Source organism: Oncorhynchus gorbuscha, linkage group LG07 (assembly GCF_021184085.1).
Source record: "Oncorhynchus gorbuscha isolate QuinsamMale2020 ecotype Even-year linkage group LG07, OgorEven_v1.0, whole genome shotgun sequence".
NCBI lineage: Eukaryota > Metazoa > Chordata > Actinopteri > Salmoniformes > Salmonidae > Oncorhynchus > Oncorhynchus gorbuscha.
Window position 1 is genome coordinate 50,073,066 of NC_060179.1, and position 27,977 is coordinate 50,101,042.

Genomic DNA, 27,977 nt, shown 5'->3' on the forward strand with positions numbered 1-27,977 from the left:
GGAACCCCCAATTCGTCTCCTCTCTCTTCTACTCTCCTCTAGCCCACTCACCCGAGGCCCGGGCTTCAGTACCGGCTCTCTCTTTCTCTCCATTCCTCTCTGGCAGCCTGGAGAACTGGCACAGCACTACTGTACAACCACACACTGTTAATTGCACATATTCAAGGGAATGATTAACATGGAGAATACAGTAGCTTTTACAGTGGTGCAGATCTCCTGTCTGATTCACACAAACACTTACATGAAAACACACACACAGTTTGACTGCATGATACGATGCATCAAAAATACACATTCACATCGGCTACACTGCCGGTTCTAAAGATGTCACCATTAAAATTCACTGCTGATAAAGAGGGGAGTCTCCTGACTGAATTTACAGTATTTATTATTGTAAGGATAAGAGGAACAATGCAGAGTGCTAGATATAGCATTGCTATTGTGTGGCGACCCCCCCCCCAAGGAAAATCTTCACTTCCATATTAGAAACTGCAGAATGCCAATCATACCTGGGATTTTCTTTTCTCCTTTTGTGCCACTGGGTGGAGGTAGTAGTTAATGTTTTCAGTTCATGCTAAATCACAATTACATTTTGAGATATAAACAAATTCAGACATGCCCACGGAACACCATATTTTCCGGGCCAACTCTCTATAGAGCCTACTTTAAATAATATAACACAAAAAGCAGTGTCTAACTCACTCACTAGAAGCTCTATCTGCTGTCTCTCTCCATTCCACTATTAGAACGGCTGGAAAATGGGTTTTTAAAAACCCCACTGGTTCTGCCTCCACTCCTCCACTAACCCACAAGGGCCGATTAAAGTAAATATGAATGGCTAAATGAAGGACTGGACAGTGTTTGCGCTTAGGCTCCGGTGCTCAAAAGGTGTGTGTGTGTGTGTGTATAAGTGTGTGTGTGGCTGCGCTTGGAGTGCCAGGACTAAGCTGTGTCTGTTTAATTAAGAGGTGTAAACAGATGACAAATGTGAGACAGTTAAACATTTCATGTGTGTTTATCTCTCCCCTCTCGCACTCATTTATTTAGTTCAGAGAAGATTCTAGAGTGGGTGGTGTTAAAGACTGATGGGAGAGACGGCGTCGGATTAAAACGCAGCCGCCACGCTAACGTAACAGTCAGCAGGCAACAGAGAGAAATTTCCTGACAATTGTTTTGACATTTTTTACTGCTCAACTAAATTCTGTTTGATAAAAAAAAGATAGGGATTATACAATTAATTGAATAAATTCAAATACTTATGCTGCTATGCAGCTGTTGTTAGAGGCAATAATTACATTGGTTTAAATTTTGATGACATTATGACATTGAATGACAAAACATTGGAATTAGATTTTCCTTTTCAAATAGTATCAAGTGAATTGACAATATAAAAGTGCAATTAATATTGCTATAACGTTCATGACCGCATTCTCCTTGCAAGTAAGATCACCTGACAATGTTTTTATGCTTCCTATCTCGCATTGATGTATATTGCCAAGAGTCAATGTCAAATCGGAGCTGCGCAACACCCGCAGTAAATGCAGAACGAACAACGCCTGCGGCACACGCATCCTTTTCTTAACCCACTTGCAATATATAGCTCAAAGTTATCATTTCCATTGTGACAATGTTAAAGTCAAAAAAATATGTTTGGGGGGTGGATAGGGGAAGGAGAGGCATGAGAGGCAGGAGGGAAAAAGCAAAAGAAGAAGGAGAGGGAGAAAAAGAAGAAGAGGAGCAGGAGGAGGAGGGGAAAAAAGAGCCCTGTGCCACGAGCATATATAAGAGAACTTTCACCAATTAGTGGGGAGAAACGGGAGAGGGAGCTGCCGCAGAGCCGGCACTCAAAGAGCCAGGCCTCGCGGCGGAGCTGTCATGTCGGCAGGATTGATCAACAGGCCTGCTATTTCTAATGGCATGTTGTCATGAAGCCGCAGCCATGGGGAGCCACCTGCCTCAGTCCTCCTAGACAGCAAAGTGTGTGTGTGTGTGTACGTGTGTGTGTGTGTGTGTGTGGATTTGAGATTGGGTTGGGGGGTATTGCAGCAACCATATATACCTATTCTGTGCCAGTATATCTTTAACTAACAATTTGAGAAGGGCCTCAATTCCTCCTCCCCTCTCTTCCTTCCTACCTTAACCATCCCTGAAGTGTTCAAATGTGACAGGTGCACCTGTACTGTTTTAATCTCACCTAGTCCAGCCAGACAAACAAAGCGTGTGTCAGTGCAATGACTGCAAACAGGAAAATGTATAATAATGTTTTAATTTCTATTTCCATTGATAATAATAATACATTAAATCAATTTAAACCTCTCAGCTGTTCAACTTGTATTGTTAATAGGAGCGAAATTAAAATACAATAAATAGAAGATGAACTTCTGCTAAGAAGCTATTTTTTATTCCATTTTCATAACAAATCAGAAGTACCAATTTCATTGAGCTATAAATGATTGTCTCAATCAAGAGGCTATGATAAGCTGCATTAAGTATGGAAAAAAATGATATACTATAAAGCATCTTATTTGATTAAAGCTAATTTACTGAAAATCTAGCCAATTTTAAAACATTTTTGTATAATTTAAAACGGTTCTGGGAGAAACGACGCAATCAAACAAAGGAAATCGCTCAATAAAAAATGTGTCACGTTGCTCCGTTTTTCAGTAATGCGGCAACAGTAACTAGAAGCCTTGCTTAATTTCTAGCCTCCACTGCAACACAAGTGTGTCCTCACTAACGATAAAAAGTCAAATAAAAGTTACAGAACTTTCGAGTTCAAGGTATCGCTAGCTACTTGGAGTGTATGTCACGTACAGGTAACCTTTTTATCGGGCCTGCCTCTGGTCTCATCAGTCGATTAAATTCTCTGCCGGCGGCAGTGGCTTAGCCGAGGGACACGGACCAATAGAAAAATATTTCATTGTGTTAGCATTTCAAATGGCGAGTTGAGGGAGGGGGGGTGTTTTGGAGAGGTGGGGGGAAGAAGCGCAAACCGATCATTGCCAGTGGAATTAATTGGCTATTCCGAGAATAATGTCCCTTACCCATGATCCTCGGAGGGCCGAACGCCAGCGGAGGCCACTTTTTTTGTTCGGTGTCTTCAAAAAGAGGACTGCTTGGGGGTACTGACCGTATTAGGGTTTTAGCTCAGACCCCTAAAGGCCGGGTGAAATAATCAGAGGCGCTGAACCAAACTCGGCTAATCCGCACCCTAATTAAAAACTCAGAACCCCATTACACCTCACCGTAATGCCAATCGAAAAATAAATACTTTTAAAGAAATAAAATGGAGTGAAATTTTTTTTCGGAACATAAAGAGAAAGAATAAAACAACGATATATGCAGAGAGAATTTTAGAACAATGGACTGCACTAGGCTTTCAGCCAACGCTCAATAAATGGCTCAAGATGGAGCTACCATGGTGGTGCTTCTATCCTTTTATTCAAGGGGATTTGGGTTTGAGCTCTGTTACACATCGCCCAAGCATATGCAATGACCCTAACTGATATCGGTGCATCTTTTAACCATATATTAATCTAACCTTTTTAAAGCTCTGTGGCTTTTCAGACTCAAAACAGCATTAAGAATGAGCATTGTTTGGAGCATGGGGGAGGCAGCCCTAGGAGACGATTCCACAGAATTGTTGGGCCTGGTCCGGGGCAGGAGCCCTCTGGATAAACAGCTGCTTATGCGCACGAATCATCAACTCTATAGAGCAAAGTGGGAAAACACCCCCCCCCCCAAAAAAAAAAAAAAGATACAGATTAGGGTGGGGGGGGGGGGGGTCATCCCAAATGCTCCATCTCTCCATATCGACCACTTTGGGTCTATAGTACGCAGTTTGTCGATTTTATCCCCCCCAAAGACGGACGGGCGAATTCGCAGTGGTCCCCATTACACGCCTCTCCTTCGCTCATTGTGAATTCAGTCAACGAAGTCAATCTTATTAACTTCCGCACTGGTTCACACATGACATTTTCTTCAATTTTCTCGGCAACATCAAAAACATCAATTAGCAGCTGGAAAATGGGAAGGAGCGAATGACAGAGTCCGATAACAGACTTATTTGAAGCTGAGGGTAAATCTATTCTCCGGTTTCTGAATGTGTTCATTACAATTGCATTTTCAAAGAAGACCTCCAAATAGCAAAGAAATTAAACGTATCTTCTAGAAATGTCCAGAAATTGTTTTTTGTGTGTTTTTTTAATCCTGTGTCTATCTCCCGGCCTCAGCGGGCAACACAAAGCATAGTGGTGCCGCATTTTCCGTCTGTCATTATAACAGCTCACAACTTCCCCCACAGAACTTGAAACCCTGTAATGCCAAATCCAACCCGGAAAATAACAATTTGAAAGAAATGTAACATTTTCCTATGATGGATGGAGACCCAGATAAAAATAACCCTTTAACCGACCTATTGTCAAAAAAATATATAGACCGACTGTATGATGATTTAACACCTACTTTTATTTTAAAATAGTGATTAAATACACCAGATATCATATCACATGGCAAATCTGAGGGAAAAACATGTTTATTGAGTATTATTTAATTGGTTTTTACCCTTATCCTATCTTTAATTAAAGTCTAAATAAGTGAAGACTTCAATATCCAAAATCCACTGTACTGAGAAGTAGTCTTGCAATGTATGTGGCATGGTATCACACCCCCTCATAGTTTAACCTTGCTTTTAAATGCAATATTTCCTTCCCCTTACTGGATCCTGGATACTTGAAATGCTATAAAAAATAACATATTAAATATCATACATCAACTCATTTCAATTGATAATTTCCTGCTTTTTACATCACATCCCAGTGTGTCGAAATATGAACCTGCATATAAAAAAAAACATTTATTTGCTAAACTTTTCCTCTTTCGCAACATTGATGAACATGTAACCCAGTAAACTAAGTAAAAGGCTATTTTTTGCTGATATCCAAACATCGTCAGACGGCTTCCTCATGCTTGAGTTACATCTCCGAGGGGGTGAACAAAAGCAACTTTAGTGGCTGCGGAAAGACACTCGTAATGCTATGGCGGAGAGGGCCGATCACATACAGAGATGCGCGGATCAGGTTCCTCCGGCCCATTGATTTCTGATCTTTTGACGTTATTTAGTTGCTTTTTATTTTCTTGCCCGTCTTTCTTCCACGTCACAAAAGACAGGGATGTCCAAACAAGCGACGGTGGGGATATCTACTATCTGTCAAAAGAGCAGGCTTTTCCCGGCACTGTAGCAGAGGAGTGCTCTGACAGTGCCGAGAACCATCGGGATGAAAATATCACTCTTTATAATGGGGCTAATCAGATTTCGGATGCTATTTGCCTTCTAACCAAGGGGAGACGGGTGGTGTAGAGCAAAAGGGCTGTAACCAATACACTTCCCCTAGTCCATCAGAGTCACTATCTGTCCACACCTCAAAAAGAAGGCCTTTAATGAGGTTAGATCCATTTGAGGTGTAGCTATAGGCTATAAATCACACCAATACAGAAGAACACAACTTTAAATGTATGGTGACACATCTACCTGAATTTCTATGTACAACATTGGAAATATGGCTAAAACAAACAAGCTGGCTAAATGCAGAATGAAATGAGTAGAGGTGCATTTGTAATACCTCTGCTCGATGAATGCTGAACATACAGAAGTGATCATTTCCATTAAGCAGGGATTAGATCATCTTTCCCATGTGCTTTCACAGGCCTGTTGCAGATTAGATCACTGTGAAAATGGTCAAATGGTTCTGTTTATCTCCCTGTAATTATTCTGATGCTGATGACAGAGATTGTTTGTGCGGCTGTGTGTAAGGCTTGATGACGCGCACAACCACACACACACACAGACACACAGACAGTGAGATAAAGACCTCTGCATGGACAAAGCTGAGTGGCGCCTCTAAATACCATTAACCCATTAGATTGTTTTAATAAAAACCTTACAAAAGGACCCATAGTAAGTGATTTGTAATACTGTTTTAGGTGAAGGAGCAGGTCCAAGCACACACAATTACTATATTCAAGTCAAGTAATGACTGACAGTAATGTTCTTGTGACGTAACACAAATTGACTTTCAATGAGGTAGAAAAACAGACAAACTGGGCGACCACGGCATGGCGTTTGCTATGCTAGCAGACAGTGCTTCAATCAGGGCCACCCGCACATCTCCCACGGCATCATTGTAAGGGAGAATTCATATTGGTTGTTCTTCACAAAACATCACTATCAACCACTATCAAGTCAAACAATTTTTTGAAGAGATCTCCATCATATTTTTCCCATTACCTGTACATTGACAGTTTAAAAGAGCAATTACAAGGTTAAAAATAATAACTGTCCTTCGCCAGGGCAAGGCATTGTCAGTAACCCAGATGTAAATAATGCTGTCTTTTTATACTAACATATTTTATTAGCCTAAGGAATTATTAAAACATGTTGCAATAATAGAGGACCATGGCATTCTGTTATTTTCATTCAATTCCATGCATTTTACAAGCAAGCAATTCAGCTTTCTTTTGTGTGGCGCAATTGGTGATACTGTACCTTAAACAGTACACTCCCATCATGTCAATTGCTTTGTAAATAAGTATGCATTATGAAAGGAAAATTACATGGGCAAGAGACTGTAGTAATAGTTTCCCTCTTCGGGACTATAATACATGGCACCCAGGTCAGGATAACCAATAATATACACAAAGCACTAACCCTGACTCTCATTTTTTAAGTGTTCATAGGTCTAGGTCTATATATTCCTGGTGTTTTTTTTAACAAACATTGCTTATTTTAGTTAAACGCTCTTCACAGACTGTGCTTATTTGAGACCAAAACTAGCGATCAATTGTAGAGTCGTGACTCTTTATAATCACTTCTATTTCCAGTCCATTAAAGTTTGGCCGTGTCACTTGATTACTACCTTTTGTATCTACCTTTCCAATTACTTTTAGAGTTTGGGATTTACAAATGTGCACTTTCATGTCCTGTGTTAGCAGATAAGTTGCTGCTCCTTGCCATGAAAGAAGCGTTTTAATGAGCTGCACTAGGGTTAATTGGTTCGCTAAGATCCCAGAGTCATGTGTCTCAATATGAAATTAAGCCATTTCTTGGAGTTTACACAACTTATTTAATTACAAACACTTCAGCCCAATTTCTATTTCTCACAGAGTTGAAAAAACGGCTCTGTTGATCTGACCGTGTCTGCTTGTTTGTTTATGCTGGTTGGTCTTACCCTGCCTTCCCATGATTCCTGACGCCATCATATGTTCTTCATAGATAGCCCATGGTGTACTTTCAGATAGGCAAATAAACATGATCCAGTGTAATGCGTAGGTGCATAAGTGTGGTGGTCAGAAAATGGCACGAGTCACCAATATGATTGGTCGATTTAGTATTAGTCCTAGAATTTGGTAGCTACTGTTTATAATTACGTTTACTTTTTGGAAGAAAAAAATAACTTCTCTCACACCTTTCCACTCTCTCCATCTTACCACACACACAGAGTCCCCCCCCCCTCACACACACAACCAGCTAATCCCCCCCTAAAAGACTGTTCCAGTCATCTGCTATTAGGAACTACATGAGGTGAATCTGCCCGTATAAAATGCCTTGTAATTAACACTGGTGCAAACGTGTTAAGGTTACCCTCTGGTAGAAGGGGTTCAGTACTCTTGGCAGTGTAATTACGGGTTCCCCACAACGCACCAACCATCTCACTTAACATCGCTAATTCAATCCATCTTCATTTCCCCAGCACCACCCATCTCATTGATGGATAGCTATCATTAGAGGGTGACAAAGCACTGAAATGACTGAGGCATGTGTGTGTGTGTTGGGCCTAATGTCGGGGTGCCGTGCAGGAGGACGCATCCTCTCAGTATTGCCTTCTAACAGTGGACCTACACATTACCAAGGGGTGTGGAGAGATGGGACAAAGCGACTGCTTTTGGGTCAGAGAGGAGGACACATACTGGAAACACATACATAAAAAGCACACGTATATTTGAGTGATCCCAACACACAGAGAGGCTATGGTTCTGCTCGGCACCCTTTTATAACATGCTGCTCAGACAGCAGACACACAGACACACGTCTCGTGTTCGAAGCAGTCCAACACTAACCACAGGCCCTGATTGAGGGAGACTGGTCTGGTGGTACTCTATATTTTCAGTCTATATATTCAGCCCCAGCCTGGCTGTATATCTTAATTATGTGCTCTGTTTCTTTGTGGAGTGGCGGAGAACAGTCTCCTAGTCATCCCAGTGCAGCAGAAGGTCGCTGTCATGAGGCTATGTTAGACTTTATGGGCTCTGTCATACCCACTGCATCATTACACAACTCACAACCAGCCGGCCCGAATGCCTCTCTAAACAGTGTGTCGCACTCAAACAGGCAATTGCGCGCACACTGTACAAGACCAACAGCTTCACATGAAGCGACGCTTGTTTGTAAAATCTTTAAAATAATAATTCATTTGAACATAATTAAGGTCCTACATACTTGTTTAATGACCCGCAGTAGGCCTATCTCTTATTACACATGGGCATCTGAAAATCAACAACCCATTCGGGCTACAATGTGGGATAAAAGAGAATAAACAACTGAGAAGGAGGTGAAGAGGAACAAATGCCCAGAAGAGCGAGCCCAGCTGACATGTGGCTATAGCAGCCAGGCAGCCCTGCGCTCAGCTCAATGTGATTATCTCCTTTCTGGCTGCAGGTTTCGGGGTCAACGGTGCCACACACACAATCCTGGCCTTGCCATTTCAATGATTGAATTGAATCCGGAGCTCTCAATCAATTGTGTTCAGTGACCCCAGAGACGCCACTGTGGAGAATGCCCACCACCGTCTCACCGTCCTGGGGAGGGAGCCTAGGCCTACAACAATCCCCTATCCATTAACCAGGATCCGGTGCCACCGGGTTGAGTAGCTCAAAATGGCTGCCACACCAGGCAGCGGCGCTTCATGTTTTTACCCGGAGACGTGGGGTCTACTGTGGGACGTTTGTTTCGTTTTTTCTATTAGCAGGGATTTAAAAGGCATTTTGACACCTGGAGTTGTAGGCACTTCCACAAAAGACACAGACACTCTGTTTTACTGTCAAACTCTATTTAACAGTGAAGAGGACACCGAGGTTCACATTCAGGTGATGCTGCCTGGCTGAATGTGGGAGATTCTCAGGCTTGTGCTCTCTTGTTTTGTTGGCTTGTTGTGAGGGAGGAATGTGTTGCTACAGCCTCCAAACTCAGCATTCACACAAATACAGCACAGACACACACACAATCTATTGCTCACACTCACATATGCACTCAGACACACCTTGCATCCATACACTCCCACTATTAAATCACCCTCAGACAACTCCGACAATCATGCAAATACACACTAGTACATCAACGAAATCCATGCAGGCACTCATATACTCACAGCAACACACTTACAGTCAGACACACAGACACAGACACAGACACAGACACAGACACACACACACACACACACACACACACACACACACACACACACACACACACACACACACACACACACACACACACACACACACACACACACACACACACACACACACACACACACACACACACACACACACAAATAGATGTAGGCCTATGTACTGTATTCCAGTGCAGGCTGCTGAGAGGAGGATTACTCATAACAATGACTGGAATGGAGTGAATGGAATGGTATCAAACACATGGTTTTCATGTGTTTGATACCATTCCATTCAGTCTATTCCAGCCATTATACTCCATTCCAGACATTATTATGAGCCGTCCTCCCCTCAGCAGCCTCCACTGCTGTATTCCCTGATACACTCCCATAGACTTCGGTGCTGGCCTGCCTGCAGATCCTGCAGTTTGTTTAGCAACACTCCATTTGACGACACCCAAAGGGTGCAATTAAGTCCAATTAGAGCCTGTCGGTTTTATTAAGAGGCTAAAGTTAGCCAGGCTTGGGGGCAGCGAGGGGAGCAGGGGGAGCTACAACAGCACCAAACTGCTGCACTGCACACAGCCAGGCTGGCTGAGGAGAATAGAGCCATTACTCAGAGGAGAAGGACAAATGCCAGTAGATGTCAGGGAAAAAAAAACAGACAACTGAAAGACGACTAAACGACTCGGCTGCCAATGTAAACAGTGGAGGTGTGGAATAAATGTTCACCAGGTATTCACTGTCAGTCAAGACTCGTCTTTAACCAGCCCGGGGTCAGCAGGTGAGCTGACCTCAGATGCTCTGGTGATTACATCATCAGGGTAAGACCCCGTTTGGCACATTGAGAGAGATTAGTACTGTAAACAGCTGCTCTATCCTTGAGGTGAGATAGGTCGGACTAGCAGTCAGGTGGTACTGTGCGCCAGGCTAAGCTATACTGTAATGATGAGTTATCAAACTATAAATAACTTAAAATTGAATAATTAAACTGTATTTTTACAATAGATGATTTATCAAATCGATCAATACATGATAAAAGTAGTAGTCTGTAAATGCTGAAATCTGACAGCAAAAACGCCTGAAATGCAGATGTTACAAGCCAAATTGGGAGGGGGTCCATACAGGACTTATGTGGCCATGCCCTGGGATACTTGTGTTTAAATAGCTAAATACTACAGCTGTGATGGAACAAAACACTGGCGCAGCTTTCATCGGATCAAAAACATTTTCCACGTTTACGTCCGACCCCTCCTCAGGGATGTTTACAGATCGCTATCGTTCCGTCTTCGTCACGTTTTTCTCTTGGACCTGTTTCAAAAGACGAGTGCTTTTTATCTCGCCTCTTGCTGTGAGGAAATCTGCTCTTAATTGCTTTCAAAACAGGAAGCCCAACAACAAAAACTGGAAAGTGAGCATGCTTCCCTACCAGCCCCTTCAGTAGGCATCCTTCCCAGTGTTGGGGTATAGTATTCTGATGTGTCAGTCACAATGACCTTCACCTGACAGCACAACTTAATATTCCTGATCGATATCAAATTAAAGTCTGTAGTATACTGTTTATGGCATTCTTGGGCATTTACTGTTGTGTATCCACAACCCAATCCCATGCCTCCTCTATGGAATCCATGCCCACTGAGTGCCCTGGACATGCCATGAGTAGATTTTCTGTGGCCCAACAAAGAGACCTGAAAGACAGCTAGCTACACACGCTTCCTCACAGTTGGATAAAACAAACCTTAACCGCACAACTCAACCTCACCAAATAACTGATTTTGATATCCTGAAGTTGTTTTTACTACGCTCCTCTCTCTCTCTGGGTAAAAAAAAGTAGATAATTTTGAGGAAAAAAATAAGAAAAAAAGATATCCTTTCTCACTCCCTGTGTGCTGTTTCCGTGTGTGGAAGTGTTCCCTTCCATTGATTTTTCACAGCCGGGGCCCTTCCCAACACTAGGCGCTTCCTTGACGGTGTCATCTTCAGCACCATTCTTCCTTTTAACTGTGCTTTACTCAAGTGGTGTAGTGTACTAAACCGCCAGAGAGGAGGGGGGGAAGAAAGGAGGAGAAAAACTGATACATGCGCTTCAAAGTTTCATATATTGATTTCTGTTTGATGCAGATTGGGGGGGAGAAAGAAAGAAAGAACAGTTCACAGCTGAGGAGATTATTTTTTGATCACCGCTACAGTGGTGGTGTTTGGTAGTAGGAGTAGTAGTTATAGTAGACAGAGATGTGCGTCTGTCTGGGAATTCCTTTGTTCTGCGCTGTGTAGAGTTCATACCCAGATTCCATGTGGACAGTGGGCTCATTAAACGTAGTGACCAACGGCAAGTAGCGTAATTACACGCTGATAGGAGATCATCAGAATGTGCCACCACGTGACCTACGCTGCCTATCCCTATGGAGTTTAACGGTAGACAAAGGTGAATACATTCACACGCTGGATGGTACAAAACTGCAGACACACGGAAAAGCATAAAAGAAGAGCACAACTATTCAACAAATCATGGGTGCAGGGAGCTGGAGATGATAAGATATGGAGAGACAGGGAGAGAAAGATTGACAGCAGAGGGAGAAAGAGAGGAACGGAGGGAGTCTTTGCAGCGTCCATTTATTTTCCCCCCATCATGAAGCAAGATACAGAGAGCCATGGAAACAGAGAAAAAAGACAGCATGGGCAGAACGATGGGTAAGGTAGAGACTAGAGAGAGAGAGAGGGGAAAAGAGAGATAGATGGTGGGTGTCTGCCGTCTCCATTCATTCCCATGATTAGCAGAGCTGTAGACTCTTATCCAGTGCTCCCCACTCTGCCAGTCCTCTCTGTGATGTGCATCTGTGTCCACTGGGGGCTACAATTAGCCCATCAAACTCATTCCAGCCGGGACTCGGTGCCGCCTCTCAAACCCCCTCACTCTCAGGAGCCTACTCCTCCAAAGAGACGGGCAACTTGTAAGACTGGGGGAGGTAGCCTTTGAAGTCCCAGGCGTTGCCGAGGCCTCCCTTTTTGCTCATATCAAGGGTGAGGAGATATAACAATTAAAACAGCAAGAGAGGCAGGCCCACACCACGGCGTGCATGCATGCACAGCACACAGGCTTGTGCAGATGCAGGAGAGCTCGTGGGCATCAAGCACGTTCTCTCAGAAGAAGGTGGGCCACAATAGAGGAGACAACCGAGCCGTTGGCATGGTGGCTAACGGATCACCACCGGCCATGGTACAAGTGATGGAGGAATTTGACACATATTTCCTAGCGTCTTTTCCAACCTTCTATCCATCCCAACTTCCTCTCCTTTACTTCTCTGTCATTATCTCCCTTTCTTCAACTGGTACAAAACACGAGTTATCAGTCTTACTGCTAGTTACTCAAGCTCAGATGGGCATTAGTGTAAGTGACCCCACATTGCATAAGACACAGCTTTACTCCTCTCTGCTCCAGTGGGGCTCAGTGGCAACCTTCCAGGTAATTACACAGCCCTGACTACCAGCCCAGAGATATAGCCTACACACACACACACACACACACACACACACACACACACACACACACACACACACACACACACACACACACACACACACACACACACACACACACACACACACACACACACACACACACACACACACACACACACACACACACACACACACACACACACACACCGGCAGAATCAGTCTCACACACAGCCAGACACAAACCCACATCATTTTAAGGAGGATTACAATGACTTCAATCTGAGCCTGTTCTTCAAGCCCCCTATATACGGCGTACTCCCCTGTCAACTCCTTTGCCTTTAGCGTATTGTACTATATGTATAGTAGGACTGGCTCTGTACGGTGCAGGGTCATCTGTAGTTTAAACATGTGTGCGTATGCAGATGCATGGAGCATGTGGTCCGCATTAGCTACAGCAAGGAGCAGTAGCCAAAAAGAGCTAAACCAGCGTTTTAGCAGCCGTCTAGTCTAGCATGTCAAAAGGGTCTCTTATTATTTATTCGGAGTCTGCCCTTTTGGCAGTTTATCAACAAACTGTATCATAGTGAGAGAGCAAAACAAATTGCTAATGCATACTTTTGCATTTAATTGCAAGCATAAATTGGATACCAGTTTTGAGTACATTGCACTGCAAAACAAAACATTGAAAGAGTCATGCTTAATAAAACTAAGAAGCGTTCTTTCTTTTGTCTGTTATTTTAGACTCTTCTCTAAAGAAAGAATCCCATAAAAAAAAACACAAAACGGCTATGGTCTCAATGAATACCAGTGAGAATCAAATGAGCTATTCAGGCTGCCAGTTGATTTATCCATGCCTCGCTACACACCAATCAGCTCGCCCGCCGGCCACACCAACAGCCAGTCACTTGTCTGCCATTTCAACGCAAGATGGAGACAGTGCCAAAAGTTCCAATTAAAATCTCTGTTCACCATGACGTGTGAGGGAAAAAGCCCAAATGCTGGGCTTTCCAACAAAGTCTAGGAAAACACAAAAAAAGCTGCCGAATGCTACGGACAAGCCGCATCTTCTCGGTTTCTGCCGAGCACAAAATAAATAAGCATGAAGAGGAGGAGGAAGAGGGGTACGTCTTGTTACGGAGGAACAGAGCATGTAACAGATAACAGAGCGACAGTGTTCAAAGAAGAAGGCAGGCCCGTAAAACTTGCGCAGATTCGACATCATCGCCTCACTGTCCCTTAATGAGCCAGTAAAGAAGAGCCTGTCGTGTGTCCGCAAAACCATGCCTGTCTCACTCCAATCACAATGCCTCAGATTCAAATCTCACTCTCTCTCTCTCACACACACACACACACACACACACACACACACACACACACACACACACACACACACACACACACACACACACACACACACACACACACACACACACACACACACACACACACACACACACACACACACACACACACACACACACACACACACACAAACTGTCACACAGCCACTCTACATCTGTGCTGTTTATTTTGCTCAGAAAGGATGTTAACAAGACAAATGAATGAATAAATGCACAAATAATGCATTTAGATCATGTTAATAATGTATGAAAAGTAAGCTGCTTTTTTTGCTTTTTGACAGCTATCCCAATGCTGAGGACTTTGCAGACTTTGGTGGTGGGTTCATTATTTTGATCTATTTCCCGAGTTGCAACTCTTGTGCTTTTGTGCTTTTATTGACAGTCTGGCCAGTGCCTGGTGCACATGGCAGATCTGTTGATCCATCACCAGACATAAGTGTATCCACTAACTATATTATATATTAACAGATTTTTCATAACAACGTGCCCATATTTCACTGAAATTGGGAAATGTTTCCCAGACATGTATGGCAAAATTAAAAATGTTTCTCCTTCACCTTGATTGATTTAAATGGTATGTTAATAAGCCATTTAATCAGAGATTATTTTTAGAGGGCTGGAAAAACAACTAAATAAAAAAGCATGTGCACGCACACCTGCAGAGGTATGCACGTACATGCAAATACAAATCACCTGCCTCGGTGTGAGCTGTTCTGGATTTTCACAACTATTAGAAAAAAAACACCTAAGAGAGAAACTGACTTGGAAGAAAAATAGTCTCAAGTCTAATTGTATCGCTTTTTTTGAGGATTCAGACGAGACAAAAGAAGAGCCCGGGACTCAGTCATCATTGACTACACTGACTGTGGAAGAAAACATAAGAAACACAGCCAAACAAATAAATAAAGTTCAGAGATGTCTTCACTGAAACCGCTGAGAAGAACAAAATAAAATAAATTGGGGGTTAGTCTCGCTCAGGTTGAGCTGACACATGTGAAAACAATATAAAAGAGGTTTGAGGAAAGAGAAGGAGGAGGACAATGCAAAACTATTCAGGAATTAGATACCGAGTGTTCTTAACTAATCCCCCCGACCCGCTCTCCTGCCGTACGAGCAGGGAAACTAAACCTAATTCAGGGCAGCTTAAGGGCTCCCTGGAAACAGTCAGCATTCCACCGGCCAACACACACACACACACACACACACACACACACACACACACACACACACACACACACACACACACACACACACACACACACACACACACACACACACACACACACACACACACACACACACACACACACACACACACACACACACAGAGGGAGTAGGAGGTGTTAAACTTTAACGGCCACAGTGCATTCAACTGTAGCAATAAATTGTTCTTTGGGGATGTGGGGTTCATTGCCTCTCCATACACCCCCAGTGCGCCCTACCCCTCTCCAAAATCCACCCAAAAATCTCTCACCCCAAAGTGTGGCCACCGCAGTCGGGCAAACAACCAGCCAGGGGATGGGTGCTCCAACACAAGGGGCGCTGTGCCAGTCCAAACAGTGGATTAGCAGGCGAGAGCATGCTGAGGGTCTGACGGTGATTCAAGAGGACAGCAGACTGTAGCACTATATACGTAGGCCTGTGTGATGGGCTTTGCAGTAGAATGTTAGCGTTGTGCAGCCAGGGGCTCCACTGCTATTTGACCCTAAACTACGGATGAATCATTGGATATTACTGCATTGTCGCACAAGCATTCTTCTACACTCGCATTAACATCTGCTAACCATGGCCTGTTCCTTGGCCTGTAAACAGTATATGGACAAGGTGTGACAGCAATCCATGCTATGGTTTAGTTTCCCTGGCACGGTTTCCAAATGCTAAGGTTTTAGCTAAGGTTTTAGCATTTGTGACACATTTCCCCTGCAAGTCATCGAACCAATATCAGCGTTCTTCACGCATCATGTTCAAATCATTTGTTGAGCTTCACAATCAATCTTAGATACTTTCGGATGACTTGGATATGATGAACGAAATATGCTAATATCGGTCCCATGACTCGAATGGGATTTGTGACACAAATGCTAATATGGAAACAGTGCCAGGGAAGCCAAAACATGGATTGCAGTCATACCTTGTCCATTGATTGCTTACAGCAAACCTATATGTGATTTTGTCATTTGGGTGAACAATCCCTTCAATGAGTGCGGTTACATATACACAATAAAGCGTTTATTATATAAACAGATTGATATAATTGATTAAAACGTTTGTATGCTTTGCAAAAATAACCATTTCCCTAATAATCATGTTTAAATGGACACATCTGAAATCAGGCTACCTGATGGCACTCTGATAAATGTAGAAAATCGGCAATCAATATAGACATTCTACCACAGCGAACATGTTATTTTTGGGAAACATATTTGATTCTGGGTACAGACATAAAGTGTGAAAACTACTTCTAAGACACATTCATTCAGTTGTTTCCGAACACACTTCACTCGCACTAAAGAGGGAGGCTCGATCGGCTGGTGCTGTCACATGCACAGATCAAAAACACCGCTGGAGATCGATTAAGGTGTTTACATGTCCTAATAGTATGAAAGATTGCTTAGAAAACTAGATGTTTTATTTGGAATATGCTTACTTAGACTTTGACCGTACGCCAATTAAGACAAATACAGTAAGGTGTTCATGTGACTTTTGTATAACCTGCCCACTGCCATAATCAGTTTAATATAGAAGTATTAGCGTGCATTTCAATGTACTCAATGAGAAATCTTTACGACCTTATTTCTAGAGGGTTCATCACTTTTGTCTTTATTTACGTTTTTTTTCCCCTTTAACTTTCTGACCAAGTAAGCACCCGCAGTGATTTCATAGAGCCACTACACCAGAGTCATGATGGACACACAAACACATACTGTACTCTGGAGCCAAACAGTGCTCTAAATTCTACTGGCGACTCTAGGGATATTCTCTAAATCACTTCACCCTACTCTCCAAAGTTCATGTAAAAACTTCCTGGAAAAGGGGCAGGCTGTTCTGAAGGTAAAACAAAGAGTTTCAGAAAGTTACACCTCTGTCTATAATCCCACACAATTCAGCCTAGTAAGAAAGTGAGAACAGAGGAGGAAGATTTCTATAAAAACTAATCATTGGTTCGGGAGCGGATGTGTGTAAAAACACTCTCCAAAGATTGGGATCTGCTGAGTCAATACATTGTGTTGTGTACTGAGGCCCACTTGTGTTAGCGTAAATCAACTCATCTCAATTTTGCAGTAACATTGACAAAAACTAACTGACAGAGCAAAATAAGAAAAAATGCCATCCTTTTTTGGCAGTATCAGGATGGACTATAGGCCACTTGTTAAGTTAAAGCCTAAGCCTCCTTTTCCTCCTCCTCCTTATTGGCCTTCTTCACACCGCCCATCCTATTTCTTCTCCTCTTTGTCACTCGGCTGAAACCTGTCATTCCATTCCTCCGCCGGGAAAAGGAGGTCACGTATCGACTTGCTCAGCGTCCCTCTCTCTCTCCAGCCACAAGACCCTCCAAAAGACCCCCCTTTCTTCTTCCTCCTCCTCCCCCATCTCAGTCCATCACTCTACTCAACCCAGAACATCCCGCCCCACCTCTCCATTTCAATTCTTTCATACTTACCCTTCCCTCTGCTCCCGGTCCCCCCTTCCCAACCCAACCATGCCCTCAGCCCAATACTAATTGGTAAATCTGTTGAACCATAGCAGTTCCAACAATGAGACACCTGGAGTTCTGTCAAAACAAATTTCCCTGTGAAACGGCCTCAAGTACTAATACAGTACACGCTCACAGCCCAGCCACAGAATCAGATGTGGGACTTGGGCAGAGGAGGCGGGAGAGAGGATTGGTCAAGCAGGGGGATATAGAAAATATAGTCAATTATCATTATTTGGAAAATAAATAGTGGGATGAGGTGGGATATTTTTTACGTTTCTTAAAAACCAATATGACAAATGAATTCTGTCTTCACATTGTACCATGATTTAGGGTCACATTTTGATGAGACATTTTTGCATCCAACTGCAAAACTAAGCTGCTATTTTTAAAAGATCAGTGCGACCATCACTGTCTTTCATTTTATATTTTCCTCTCAAGTGCGCACACGCACACGCACACGCACACGCACACACACACACACACACACACACACACACACACACACACACACACACACACACACACACACACACACACACACACACACACACACACACACACACGTTTTACTATCCTTATGGGGACAAGACAATTGATTCCCATTCAAAATCATATTTTCCCTAACCTTAACCCTAAAGGCTCGCATACATCGCACCGGTTGTGGGTCTAGTATTCGCCTGTCTATCGTTCAGTGCGCTGCTTTAGGCACCACCCGCTGTAGACGTATGACTGACTAAATGTTTTACTCGATTCTACATGTAAAATCAGTGTGCACTCGGTTCGCAAATTACATTCAGGGGTGCTAAGTACTCTTGGCCAGCAAACACTATTGGTGTGACTGAGCCCTAACCCTAACCCTAACCTTAACCCTAATTGTAACCCTAAACGTGACCCCTAAGCCTAAAATAGCTTTTTTTCTTGTGGGGACCCGCGAAATGTCCCCATTTGTCCAAATTCACCTTGTTTTACTATATTTGTGAGGACTGCTGGTCCCCACAAGGATAGTAAAACCAAAAACACACACACGCACAACTGTGCTTGACAACCTTACTTGACCTGACTGAGACTGCTTATCTAGCACACAAACATACACACACACCTACATTGGATTTGGCACACATACATCTACACCTTAGAGAGACACGGTCACTAAAGAATATGCAGACAAACACATATTTAAGACGCACTCACACAGAAACACAGACATAGACACACCCAACAGAGCTCCTGCCCTACCTAGTCAAACAGGTTCTAGCAGACACCTTTTAGAGAAAGGAGGGAGGGAGGGAAAACTAGAAGGAGGAAAATCTCTCTCCCCTTGACATTTAAGGTTGTTGTTTTCGAAAGTGTTTTTTCCAAGTGCAATGACTTTATTACCAAAACGGTCTTGATGGAGCATGGAAATTCAACAAGCAATTGATAAGCCGCAGCGATTCAAGCAGGCAACTCAAGAGTCCGGGGGTCCATTCAAAGGATACAAAAATGTGTTTTCTTCTTGGCTCCTCAATGACAACCTATGTCCCGCCATTCCTGTCACTCCCTTCATCAGGCTAACCATGCAACCGTGAGCTATAATCTAGCCTAACACCCACTGATCTGGCAGTAGTTATCTCTGCAGACCAAGGCTAACCATTATGTCCCCATCCATTCAAACCCTGAATGTTTGGGTTCGTCAAGTAGGACACCATAGTTAAATGAGACACTGGGTAGTAATATAAAAATACGAAACTAAGCATTCATGGTCCTTGGATGGCTCTAAGCACCTTCTGACAACAGCAGAACAATTCAGAAAAGCTAGACAGCCTTGTCTCGTCCGAGTCTCTTGTCTTCAACATCGACCTCCCCCCGGAAACATAAATACATAGGCAGACACACACAGTCACTCACTTAGACCACACACACACACTGCATGTTCTAGTTAACTTCTTGCTGGCGTACATTCAACCACAGATGCCGATAATATAGAGAATCCTCTTCAAGACAACTGTAGATAAAAATAGAACAGGAAGATTATCTCTCCTGGATGGTAATTCAAACACAAAAACAAATTTGTATGTATACAGAGTACAGTCCTCCAGTAAAAGACTGTAAAACAAGTCACATCTCATAATGTGTGACAAATGTTTACCAAGAACCTCAGAACTGATGGAGATTTAGATCAACAAATACATTATCCATTAGAATTCAATCACTTTTTCACAGCACTCCTTTTGATTTGAACCAAATCTTCAATACATGTTTGCCCATTGAATAAGTGCTCAGAAAGTCATGTTTTGGACCTGAATGCCAAGACAAGTGTGCTCAAAGTTGAGCTATTTTGCATACCATGAGACAATGTCCATCCCTGGAAAAGATATTGATATTTATTGCTAATTATTGATATAATTTAAAGCTTACAAACAGGGTTGTCAAAAGATTTCATAATTTATTTTTTTATAACCATTTATTTGGTACTTTTTTCGTCAATTGTCTAAAAATGTGTAGATGCCAATTTTTATCATATTCACATGTTGTAGCTTAGACCCTACTTTACATTATCTGAGGTTTTTGTGATGTGCCGCCATCGGTTGAGACACAACATGCTCTTGGATGCAGGGTAGGTGTCATGTTACGTAGAATGTATGCACACATGACTGTAAGTCGCTTTGGATAAAAGCGTCTGCTAAATGGCATATATTATTATTATATATATTATGTTTTGGCTGAAAAATATACTAAAATGGGAATAAAACTGAAATGTCAAATTTCAAACATTTACCACAAAGATGGTTGGATTCAGCCACAATGTTGACTTAAACGGGAATATATGTAGTTTTAATTATACTGTCAATCCTCCATAGGAAACCTATTGAAATCATATAAATATAGATAATAGAATAGACATGACCATTAAAGTTAACATTCAATGGTGGGTAGACCGGCGGCCATCTTTGTGATAGCAATTAGAATCTAAATGGTCAGTTAAATGGAAATGGTGTACCAGCTAAATTGCAGTGGTCTGAAGGGATAAGTCCATTCTATGAATTCTAGTTCTGTGTTTGAAATTACACCCACCCTGTATTCAAGAGCATTTTGTGTCTCAACCAATTATGTAAAGTAGGGTCTAAGCTACAACATGCCAGGAATAGGCAGATTTTTTTCAACACTGCAAATTGACCACAATCAAGCCCAAAAATAGATTGGATTTAAAAATAATAATAATTTCATACTTTCATTACATTGAGACACGGTCACATGTCTCTTTTTTAATTTGTGGGACTACTTGGTGAACAGATTTCCTAAATAAAATTCATTTTTAGCTGAATTCCTAGTGATGCTTGTCTCGCTTCCGGGCCGGATTTGGCCCCTGTTGCCGACCCCTGACATACAGTACCAGTCAAACGTTGGGACACACCTACTCATTCAAGGGTTTTCTTTATTTTACTATGAAGACATCAAAGGAGCTCCCACATATGCTGAACACTTGTTGGCTGCTTTTCCTTCACTCTGCGGTTCAACTCATCCCAAACCATCTCAATTGGGTTGAGGTCGTGTGATTGTGGAGGCCAGGTCATCTGATACAGCACTCCATCACTCTCCTTCTTGGTCAAACAGCCCTTACACAGCCTGGAGGTGTGTTGGGTCATTGTCCTGTTGAAAAACAAATGATAGTCCCACTAAGCGCAAACCAGATGGGATGGTATTTCGCTGCAGAATGCTGTAGTAGCCATGCTGGTTAAGTGTGCCTTGAATTCTAAATAAATTACAGACAGTGTCACCAGAAAAACACCCCCACACCAACACACCTCCTCCTCCATGCTTCACAGTGGGAATCACACATGCGGAGATCATCCGTTCACCTACTCTGTGTCTCACAGACATGGCGGTTGGAACCAAAAATCTCAAATTTGGACTCATCAAACCGAAGGACAGATTTCCACCGGTCTAATGTCAATTGCTCATGTTTCTTGGCCCAAGCAAGTCTCTTCTTCTGATTGGTGTCCTTCAGTTTCTTTGCAGCAAGTCGACCATGAAGGCCTGACTCACGCAGTCTCCTCTGAACAGTTGATGTTGAGATGTGACTGTTACTTGAACTCTGTGAAGCATTTATTTGGGCTGCAATCTGAGGTGCAGTTAACTGTAATGAACTTGTCCTCTGCAGCAGAGGTAACTCTGGGTCTTCCTTTCCTGTGGCGGTGCTCATGAGAGACAGTTTTATCATTGTGCTTCATGATTTTTGCGACTGCAATTGAACAAATTTTTAAAGTTCTTGACATTTTCCGTATTGAATGATTTTCATGTCTTAAAGTAATGATGGACTCTTGTTTCTCTCTGCTTATTTGAGCTGTTCTTGTCATAATATGGACTTGGTCTTTAACCAAATAGGGCTTTCTTCTGTATAACACCCCTACCTTGTCACAACACAATTGATTGGCTCAAATGCATTAAGAAGGAAATCAATTCCACAAATTAACTTTTAACAAGACAACCTGTTAATTTAATTGGATTTCAGGTGACTACCTCATGAAGCTAGTTGAGAGGGTGGCTACTTTGAAGAATCAAAATAATATATTGTGTTTTGTTTAACACTTTTTTGGTTACTACATGAATGCATATATGTTATTATTCTACAATGTAGAAAATAGTACAAATAAAGAACAACCCTTGAATGAGTAGGTGTGTACATACATTTGACTGGTAGTGTATGAAATTATTAGTTTTTCTCATTTATGCATTCTTAGATAATCAACCTTAAAACGTTTTTTAAAGTATTATATTTTAATATTTAAAAAAAAACATTCCCCAAGACATTGTTAAATAGTTTGACAACCCTGTTTGCAAGCTTTTAAATTATATCAAACTCAACCGTTTATCTTTTCCAATGATGAAGACATGGATGTCTAAAATCCATGCCTTCATCACTGGAAAAGATAAACGACTGAGTTGAGATATGCGAAATGGGTCAACTTGGAACACCTTTACCGCCTAAATGTTTTGGCATTCAGGTTGAAAAAGTCCCTTTCTGACCACTTCTTTCGTGGGCAAAATGTATGCAAAGTTTTGTTTAAATCAAAAAGGATGCTGTCAAAAGTGATTGAATTCAAATGGATTTAACCTATACTGTTTGACAGAAACCTGAAAGCATCATTCTATACCATGTTCAAACAGCAGAGACTTAAATCAATAGACACTTTGGCACTGTTGTAAAGCCAAAGGCCACAATCCCTATCGATGGAGACATTAATGCTACCTTAAGAATAAACATTCTAAACCATCTGATGTTAGCTACACCAGAGACAAAGCACAGTCAGCAACCTGAGCTGGGCTACACCAAGTATCACAACACTAGTGGGTTACAAGCCAATTACTTACAGACCACAGTTCACAGTCTTTTAAAAGCATCTCGGGAAATTAGGATTGTCAGAGAACTAGGAATGTATGTGTTGCACAAGACATGAGTACATATTTAGTGTGAAAACCATGGCTAAAAGGTCAGTAGGTTAAGGCTGTCAAAAGTATCCAGGACATATCTGCACCAGCTGCCATTTCAGAGCAACAAAGCAAGTCAACAACACAGCAGTAGCAGCACTGAATCAGTAGCAAACACAACAACATAGCATGATTAGGCTATCATTAGGATTATGGTTGTTATTATTACTTTTTATTTAATTTTTTATCAACATCATCATAATTTGTCAGTTGTTATTTTGGCATCATCAACCAGCTAACAAGATACTTGGAATTCAAAGTTCTCACCAACTGAAATTGGTGAAGGCTCAGATCTGACTGTCCGGGGAATTCCAAGCAGAAGGGCCCCTGAAAGGCAAAGACGGACGTTCCCGAGTCACACAATTATATCAGCTCACACACACATCATCCTAGCCTACCAGGAACATGAATGTAAAGCAGTGTGTTTTCACTTCCCAAAAGAAATAGGCCTAATGCTTTTTTTCACTAGCTATTCATTTATTTAACCTTCTATTTCCTTTCCTTATGGCTACCTCAGCTTTCTCCAGGGTGCCATGCCTATCCATATACACACACATTACACAGAGAATATGAGAACATGGGTTGGCTTTGGGTTGGTTACATGGCAGTTATACTGTTATACACTGGAGTTTCTCAGCTGTTCTCGCTGCTGGTTCAAAGACATTGCCTTCTTTGGCTCTTAAGTAAATGCAGCTTGCACTAGGGTGAACATGGGGAGATGTATTCCTGTATTCCTGTGCATTAGGTAGGTGTGCAGCTATCATGTTTTACATCACTCTAAAATCAGGAGAGGAAGGGCATGGAAAGAAAGAGGGAAGAAAAAAGAGGAAAAGGGAAAAGAAACAGGGAAGGAGATGAAGAGTTCATGTATCATTTTACAAAAAAACTCACACACACAATCATTCAGACACAAACACACAGACCCCCAAAAACTACTGAACCACATATGTTAGTTATGAAAAAGTGTTTTCACCATATACAATACTGAAACCTCACACATAACGTTACTGTACTGTACAGGTTAGCCTACTCTGCACAAAAGTCAATAAGTCTTGTGTGCTTGACCCTATGACTGTTTGACCCTGTGGGAGACAGATTTCTCTCAACAGGATTACAGTATATACAGTGGTTATCGGTGTGACTGCTTGCACGCATACAAACACAGTCTAGATCTGCCCATTACCCAGGGTGGCCTAAGTCTACAGGGGTTAGCCTACATAATGGCTAAATACCACCCAAAGGTAAAAAGGACAAATGATCTCTCAACTATTCATGTGCGTATAAAAGCCGCTATTCACGTTTCTTCCTGCAATCAGATGACAACTAATGGTGGCGTGCGCTAGGCCTAGAGTGCATTCCTGAGGAAAAAATATCGAACAATAAAGGAAAAGGTACAACAAAATAGGCTACGCACTATTACAGGTCAGAATCTGGATGGAATTTTTCCTCTATAAATCCCTATAAATTCCACTATCGCTTGCTCAGTCATTCCTTTGTTGGCTGCTCAGCAGACACTGACTGTCATTGGGAAGTCTGTAAACAACTGGACATTCAGTGTTGTAGAGTAACAAGGACTTTGTCTAGATTGGGTTTCACTGAGTGAAACAGCAAACCCCTATTACCCACTCTTGTCACAGTTCCCATGATTGACACACGTCTCAGCTGGTCTCACATTTGGCCCCCAAGATGGTCATGATGTCAGCATGACAGTGCAACGTTTGGTTTGAGACAATGGACAGGGCCAAGGCCTGTTGGGTGGTCAGAAGAGGCACAAAGCCCCCTGTCTAAGGGTGAGGCCATGTCTCCTACCAACAGAAGAGCCGAAGGGGCTCTGGTCTAGAGCACTACTGCCATAACAACAGACAGCATTGCATTCTTCTGTGATAATGCTACCACTGACTTTGCTCAGTCTACCCAGAGCTTGCAGACTGAAGTAAGGATGATTATCTGAGCAAGGTAGAGGAACAGAGAGAGAGCGAGGGGGAGAGAGATAGAGAGAGCGAGGGGGAGAAGGAGAGAGAGAGAGGGAGAGAGAGAGGTCTCCCCTCGTAAACAGTGAGGGCAGTGTGTCTCCAGTCTGTGACCCTGGGGGCGCTCATTAACAGTGAGGCCAGGCTCTCCCACCAGGGCTTCCAACCCACAGAGTTATTGTCTGTACAGCCCAGGTGGACTGCAATTCATAGGGAGGAGACTTGTCTTTATTTAACGTTTCTCAACATACAAAGATGTACGTGGAGTGGACAAGAGACCACTGGCTATGTCTTTTCTAAGGATGACCAGCCAAGCTGTTTAGCCACAGTGGGGGACTGAGAAGTCATTGTGGGCATTTCCTGAACAAATCTATTCTTTTTCAAAAAATTGGGAAGGAGACTTCATTTCAAGCCAACTCCTACTCCCATTCCGTAGCTCTTGTTCTAGTGCACTTTTCTATGGAGAGGCAAATTGGCCTAAAACGTGAAAGCCAAGTGTTCATTGGTTCAGGTGGGAGGTCTTGCCACACATAGATGTAATGGTCAGATTCCATCACTTACTCAACGCTCATTATCATACACTTGGAGTAGGCACACAACCGGACACTATACTCCCTCAAGTTTCATTCTTCACTGCTCATGACACACACACATGGACACACACTACACTGAGGCCTGGTTGGGAAATGGTTAACACTCCAGCCGTCCCCTGCTGCCAGTGAAAGCCCAGAAAACAATGGAGACATTGTCCAGCCTGAACAGACTCTGAGGAAAGGACTAGTGTGGTGTGGAGTGTGTATGTGTATTTGTTTGTGTGTGTGTATGCGCACACTCTCTCGCTCTCAAACATATTTCTGCCCCAGTTCCCAGCATGTCAATTTAAAAAACATTGTCAAAAATGTTTGACTTGCACCACAATAGTAACTCTAAAGTGGCCTCTAATTTAGGTTATTCATCACTTAACCCACGGGTGGGCAGAAATTATGGCTCGAAGGCCATATTGGGATTTCAAAATTCTGAACTGATTTGTTCATCAAAAGCTATTTGCGGGCCAGAAGAAGGACAGTTATTTGAAAATGTAAAGGTCCAGTATAGTTACTACATACATTCTATCTAGTTTTAGACCTCAAGAGTGGCCTGGAGTGTTTTTTAAACCCCCCCACAAAAAAAACTGACAGCCTACCATTTACGTTGTCCGATGACTGAGTTAGACGATGACTCAATATTTTAAAGCCAACAACAAGTGACGTACCCTTTCTTACATTCCCTTATACAATTCTTGCCTTACAGAGTTGAAATGTAAAGTACTCTTCTCAACTTGAATGTGTAAAGAAATGGCATGACCAGAAGACCACCATGTTATGCTACTGGGACACAGCTATGTCCTGCTTGAGTAGCAGCAGTTGCCAGCTGTGATGTGGGGGCACACACACACGAAACAGATCCCGTAACAAATCAAATCCTATTTCGAGCACCTCTAAGCTACTAGGAGAATGGCATAATACATCAGCCGATGTAGGCCTACTGTATTCGGTGCACCAACAATTTAACAAGAAAGGATAACCTTCAGTTTTTTTTTTTATAGATGACTGTCAACTCATTGTGTTTTGAGAATTGACTGTGTTAATGTGTGTATGAAATGAGTCAAATGAAGATACTGTAGTATACGACTTTACGAACTGAGTGCTATTCTATACAAAATTCTCTCAGACTGTTGACTATGTGAAGCACAAGACAAAAATGTCTCACCCTGGGTTTCTTTCTGAAAAAAATACACATCAATAGACATAAATAAATAATAACTTTCAGCCAATGGTCTAAAAGTTCAGCGGCAGCGGTTTGGAGGCTGCCCCGCGGCGCGGTCAGACACATCAAAGGGCCAGGCGTGCCCCCTTTGCGGGCATGGAGGAGAGGGGCACACCCTCGTAACGACAAGCCCCTGTGAGGTCACTTCCTCCTTTCCCTTCATGGCTGACCCTCAAGAGTTCCACCTACTTCTGCCCCTGAAACTGACCTATCCATAGATTCTACACAAGACAGTATGTTTTTGTTTGATTCTATGTGTATCTGCCCATATGTATTTTTCCATCTCTTTGTCTATCTGTCCATCAGTCCTTCTCCATATCTCATTGCTCAATTTAGCATTTGTATGTATGTCTCAGACTTGATATTTTTGTCTTATTTAGTATTTCACTCTCTCTGACTTTCTGAAGTTGCTGAAGGGTCACTTAAACTTCGGATCGCTCTCTCCATATCGCTGGTGCCTATCGGTTGGTTTTTATCGCTACGGTGCAGATGGCACATTTCAAGCCAAAGATCGGTCAATGTGCCCAGGTGTTTTTCCCATTTGAAAGCAAAAAGAAACGACTGTTTACGGCCACATTTTTTATAAGGGGATTACGTAAAGCGGGATCGTCGACTAGATTCAGCCAAAGGTCGATTTGTAGAATGAAAATTGACCGCAAGAAGCCCAAACAGATACAGTGAAAAAAAGTATTTGATCCCCTGCTGACTTTGTACATTTGCCCACTGACACAGAAATGATCAGTCTACAATTTTAATGGTAGGTTTATTTGAA

General features: G+C 42.4%; 1 protein-coding gene across 29 annotated transcripts in view; it reads right to left on the bottom strand.

Moving 5' to 3' along the window:
• Positions 1-27,977, bottom strand: part of LOC124039973 (transcription factor 7-like 2) — a 100,590-nt gene that overhangs the window by 32,485 nt on the left and 40,128 nt on the right. For 20 of the 29 annotated variants that reach the window (XM_046356583.1, XM_046356595.1, XM_046356585.1 and 17 more), the window contains exon 5: positions 23,697-23,756. The exons of the other annotated variants lie outside the window; for them this stretch is intronic. In XM_046356583.1, the coding sequence (XP_046212539.1) occupies positions 23,697-23,756 (60 nt within the window). The remainder of the gene's footprint in view (positions 1-23,696; positions 23,757-27,977) is intronic. 29 annotated transcript variants of the gene reach the window in all.